We start from the raw sequence: 6,335 nt of genomic DNA, 5'->3' as shown, positions 1-6,335 counted from the left end.
TATTACACTAAATATATTATTACACTAAATATATTATTACACTAACCTGAAGCCTTTGCGACCGCACTGACTTGTAACCAGGCCAGTTCTTTAATGTCAGTCATATGGAACTCTTTCATGGTCAAATCATAAAGTACTGGGTGAGATGCAGCAGCTACAACCACAGATATAGAAACCTAGATACCTCATTGGCCTCTGCAGTTCATTGGAGCGACATGCTTGGTATGGTGGCCACCATATTTCCGGGGGGAACGGGCACTGGCCAATCACAGCGTGTTGACTACTGGCCAACCACAGCGCGTCTTTTCCAGGACTTGTCAGAATCTAGTTGTCCCGCCCCCACCTGCGTCTGATTGGCCTACTGAACGCCCCCTTCTGTGACGCACACGGAAATTTCCAGCTGCCCCCCAGAAGCATAGAGGAAGCGGAAGTGCGTCCGAGATGCCGACGCTTCAGAGCCAGAGGAGGCATCTACCTTTATATGTCTATGGCTACAACCAGTTGGTCCACTGAGAGCACCATGGTGCTTCCTGAGTCTTGGGACGGTCCGCCTTCGACTCACCCGATTGGACAGAGGGAGAAAATCATCTCCTGCCTCCAGCAGTTTTATGCTTCCAACGGACAAGTCGCGTAGAGCAGATAAACGCACGGTCTGCGCGTCAAGCGGAAAAATCCACTCTTGCGTGAATCCATGCATTTACATTGACAATGCATTGGCAGATTCTGCCCCAAAGGTAAAATAAAAGTGCAGTGAGAGCGCGCCCTAACAGAGCATTTCTATATTGCAGTATTGGTACTTTTACTTAAGTAAAGAATTTGAGTACTTTTTCCACCACTGATGTCATGTCACTCATATTTCCCCTCCTACTTTAAAATAACTTTTGACTTACACTTGTTTCCCATTATTCTATGTTGACCTGTACAGGTCCATTCCAAAAACACGACACAACATTGTTTTTAATGGACCTGTAACCTGTACTGTTCCAGATGAAAAGGAACAGGAACTGATGTCTTTGCTGGAGCTTGTAATTCTGAGGCTTCTGCAGAGATGAGACTCTCTTACACCGAGCCAACTCACGGCACGCTGTAATGTGTTGAGAGAGAGACAGATGTCCTGTTTGCCACACTAACACAACATTATTTAAAGGTAGGGTCAGTGATTTACTTTGGTTAAAATAAGTGTTAAATAGCTCTATATTGTGATTGCTATAGAGTGTTTGTTCAGTAACAGTGTTAAATAGCTCTATATGGTGATAGTAATCACTGCTATAGAGTGTTTGTTCAGTAAAAGGAGTCTCCATGTCTCTCCAGCTCTTTATTAAAAAGAACATGCATTTTCAGTGCTCTCTCCTGATTGGCTTAAATGTTGTCACCTACCTGAACATGTACTATATTCTGTTTACTAAAGAGCTGGAGAGACCTCTGTGACCGAAACAAACGCTCTGTTTTTAACAAAAAACTAAAAAAATACCAAAAGATATCATTCACCGTACCTTTAACTTATATCAAATTGTTTGAAACTTTCCAGGCACTTTCTGATGAATTAAAAATGATGAATTATAGAAATGTCACTAACCTGTACCAAGTGAAAAGGCAACAGGAACTGTTGCCCTGGCTGAGGATTCTGCAGAGATCAAGGGAGGTTCTTAGGGACTTCAGTTTGACCATCTCTCACACTGAGCTGACTCTGTTCTGTTGAGAGAGAGACAGAGAAAGAGAGAGAGAGACAGAGAGAGAGATAATCCATGTTTATCATACTTACATAATGAATGTAACATATACATCATAGTGTTAGTGTGATGACCCATCCTGTTTGGGTGTAGTGTTGCTGTGATTCTAATGATGCTCTCTGTTCATGTGTAGGAGGAGGGGACCAGCCTGCAGAGGTGTGCCTAGAGGACGAGGCACACCTGACTCCAATCATCCTCTGGAGTATTTAAGCAGGCTGGTCAGGCTGGTCAGGCTGGTTCAGAGCCATTCTGCCTCTCTCTCTCTCCTACACAGGAAACATTGTTTGTTTTGGGTATGTTTTGGGTATGCTCCTCATGATATCACAACATCACTATGTATGCTCCTCATGGTATCACAACATCACTATGCATGCTCCTCATGGTATCACAACATCACTATGCATGCTCCTCATGGTATCACAACATCACTATGCATGCTCCTCATGGTATCACAACATCACTATGTATGCTCCTCATGATATCACAACATCACTATGCATGCTCCTCATGATATCACAACATCACTATGCATGCTCCTCATGATATCACAACATCACTATGTATGCTCCTCATGATATCACAACATCACTATGTATGCTCCTCATGATATCACAACATCACTATGCATGCTCCTCATGATATCACAACATCACTATGTATGCTCCTCATGGTATCACAACATCACTATGCATGCTCCTCATGATATCACAACATAACTATGCATGCTCCTCATGGTATCACAACACCACTATGCATGCTCCTCATGGTATCACAACACCACTATGCATGCTCCTCATGATATCACAACATCACTATGTATGCTCCTCATGATATCACAACATCACTATGCATGCTCCTCATGGTATCACAACATCACTATGCATGCTCCTCATGATATCACAACATAACTATGCATGCTCCTCATGGTATCACAACATCACTATGTATGCTCCTCATGGTATCACAACATCACTATGCATGCTCCTCATGGTATCACAACATCACTATGCATGCTCCTCATGGTATCACAACATCACTATGCATGCTCCTCATGATATCACAACATCACTATGCATGCTCCTCATGATATCACAACATCACTATGCATGCTCCTCATGATATCACAACATCACTATGCATGCTCCTCATGATATCACAACATCACTATGCATGCTCCTCATGATATCACAACATCACTATGCATGCTCCTCATGGTATCACAACATCACTATGCATGCTCCTCATGATATCACAACATCACTATGCATGCTCCTCATGATATCACAACATCACTATGTATGCTCCTCATGGTATCACAACATCACTATGTATGCTCCTCATGATATCACAACATCACTATGTATGCTCCTCATGATATCACAACATCACTATGCATGCTCCTCATGATATCACAACATAACTATGTATGCTCCTCATGATATCACAACATAACTATGTATGCTCCTCATGGTATCACAACACCACTATGCATGCTCCTCATGATATCACAACACCACTATGCATGCTCCTCATGATATCACAACATCACTATGCATGCTCCTCATGATATCACAACATAACTATGCATGCTCCTCATGATATCACAACATCACTATGTATGCTCCTCATGATATCACAACACCACTATGTATGCTCCTCATGGTATCACAACACCACTATGCATGCTCCTCATGATATCACAACACCACTATGCATGCTCCTCATGATATCACAACATCACTATGCATGCTCCTCATGATATCACAACATAACTATGCATGCTCCTCATGATATCACAACATCACTATGTATGCTCCTCATGGTATCACAACATCACTATGTATGCTCCTCATGGTATCACAACATCACTATGTATGCTCCTCATGGTATCACAACATCACTATGCATGCTCCTCATGATATCACAACATCACTATGCATGCTCCTCATGATATCACAACATCACTATGCATGCTCCTCATGATATCACAACATCACTATGCATGCTCCTCATGATATCACAACATCACTATGCATGCTCCTCATGATATCACAACATCACTATGCATGCTCCTCATGTACCTTGTATTGTGATTTGTACTTCCATGTACTGTTACCATGTCTTTATAAATAAAGTATTCAATCAATCAAAGTGTATTAGAATGAGCAGGAACAGACCTATCCCACCTTTCGCCACAAGGTGGTGAGAGACAGGTAGTTTCAGGTGGTCATGTGACCTCTGTCTTCAGATGAACCAGGAAGAGAGATAGAACAACAATAAAAGTGTCTCTGTCTCCCGTTTGTCCCTGTTTGTTCAGGTAAATGATGTATTAGAACATGAAACATGTTCAATATGAGCACTTTGTCATGTAAAACTTGGTTTTATGCCAGAAATGTGGTGGTTTTGTAGTAGTTTGTTGTGTGTAGTTGAATCTAGGTCTAAGCAGTCAGATTCATGGCAGCCATTACTGCTGCTCACACACACATGTCCTGTAGGCATTACTGCTGTACACATTACTGTACACATTACTGTACACATTACTGCTGTACACATTACTGTACACATTACTGTACACATTACTGCTGTACACATTACTGCTGTACACATTACTGTACACATTACTGCTGTACACATTACTGTACACATTACTGTACACATTACTGCTGTACACATTACTGTACACATTACTGCTGTACACATTACTGTACACATTACTGTACACATTACTGCTGCTCACACACACATGTCCTGTAGGCATTACTGCTGTACACATTACTGTACACATTACTGCTGTACACATTACTGTACACATTACTGCTGTACACATTACTGTACACATTACTGCTGTACACATTACTGTACACATTACTGCTGTACACATTACTGTACACATTACTGTACACATTACTGCTGTACACATTACTGCTGTACACATTACTGTACACATTACTGCTGTACACATTACTGTACACATTACTGCTGTACACATTACTGTACACATTACTGTACACATTACTGCTGTACACATTACTGTACACATTACTGCTGTACACATTACTGTACACATTACTGTACACATTACTGCTGCTCACACACACATGTCCTGTAGGCATTACTGCTGTACACATTACTGTACACATTACTGCTGCTCACACACACATGTCCTGTCAGGGCTTCTCAAAGTCCAGGGGTGCCTCAGAATACTTTGATAATATTTGGAATTCATGAATGTCGCCTCAGTTTAACCACTTAGTCCCTCTCAGTGGTTAGCCTACAGTACACCAAGTCTCTTCACCAAAAATAGCAGATCTACAAGCTCACAACGCGTCACGTTGTGACGCGTTGTGAGCTTGTAGATCTGCTATTTTTGGTGAATGTTCCCCCCAGAATAGGAATGCTGGGATTTAAGTGGTTAAACGCCAAGTATAAAAGTTGAGTGTTCAGTCTGTCGTAAATAATGGAAACAAACATTCTCTCCAGCTTCCCCCGTGACACACACTGTATTTATGGGGGGAAAGATTTACATATTTACGTACCGTTAATATGACAAAAGGTGATACAAGGTAACAATGTAATTCAGGGGTGCTGTGGATGAAAAGGTTGTTTACAGGAAGTGACCCGAGACAAACATGTTTGAACCCCTTACAGTCATGTTGCTGCTTCTTTAGTGTTAAAGCTCCTGTTGTATTGTTTAGTGTGTGATTGTTCTTTAGTGTTAAAGCTCCTGTTGTATTGTTTAGTGTGTGATTGTTCTTTAGTGTTAAAGCTCCTGTTGTATTGTTTAGTGTGTGATTGTTCTTTAGTGTTAAAGCTCCTGTTGTATTGTTTAGTGTGTGATTGTTCTTTAGTGTTAAAGCTCCTGTTGTATTGTTTAGTGTGTGATTGTTCTTTAGTGTTAAAGCTCCTGTTGTGTTGTTTAGTGTGTGATTGTTCTTTAGTGTTAAAGATCCTGTTGTATTGTTTAGTGTGTGATTGTTCTTTAGTGTTAAAGCTCCTGTTGTGTTGTTTAGTGTGTGATTGTTCTTTAGTGTTAAAGATCCTGTTGTGTCGTTTAGTGTGTGATTGTTCTTTAGTGTTAAAGCTCCTGTTGTGTCGTTTAGTGTGTGATTGTTCTTTAGTGTTAAAGCTCCTGTTGTGTTGTTTAGTGTGTGATTGTTCTTTAGTGTTAAAGATCCTGTTGTGTTGTTTAGTGTGATTGTTCTTTAGTGTTAAAGCTCCTGTTGTGTTGTTTAGTGTGTGATTGTTCTTTAGTGTTAAAGCTCCTGTTGTATTGTTTAGTGTGTGATTGTTCTTTAGTGTTAAAGATCCTGTTGTGTTGTTTAGTGTGTGATTGTTCTTTAGTGTTAAAGCTCCTGTTGTGTTGTTTAGTGTGTGATTGTTCTTTAGTGTTAAAGATCCTGTTGTATTGTTTAGTGTGATTGTTCTTTAGTGTTAAAGATCCTGTTGTGTTGTTTAGTGTGTGATTGTTCTTTAGTGTTAAAGCTCCTGTTGTGTTGTTTAGTGTGTGATTGTTCTTTAGTGTTAAAGCTCCTGTTGTATTGTTTAGTGTGTGATTGTTCTTTAGTGTTAAAGCTCCTGTTGTGTTGTTTAGTGTGTGATTGTTCT

General features: G+C 40.6%; 1 protein-coding gene across 1 annotated transcript in view; it reads left to right on the top strand.

The window, feature by feature from the left end:
- The window catches only part of LOC308081205 (transcription factor COE3-like), a gene marked incomplete at both ends in the record, with an annotated part of 53,987 nt that extends 52,091 nt beyond the window's left edge, over positions 1–1,896 (top strand). Inside the window, 2 exons of the mRNA XM_080457595.1 lie at positions 988–1,025; positions 1,864–1,896. Coding sequence (XP_080313721.1) covers positions 988–1,025; positions 1,864–1,896 — 71 coding nt within the window. The remainder of the gene's footprint in view (positions 1–987; positions 1,026–1,863) is intronic.
- Positions 1,897–6,335: the final 4,439 nt, after the last annotated feature.

The sequence above is a fragment of the Gymnoscopelus braueri genome, assembly GCF_963280865.1.
Source record: "Gymnoscopelus braueri genome assembly, contig: SCAFFOLD_58, whole genome shotgun sequence".
Taxonomy (NCBI): domain Eukaryota; kingdom Metazoa; phylum Chordata; class Actinopteri; order Myctophiformes; family Myctophidae; genus Gymnoscopelus; species Gymnoscopelus braueri.
The sequence above is the reverse complement of the archived record's forward strand: the minus strand, read 5'-3'. Positions and strand labels throughout refer to the sequence as shown.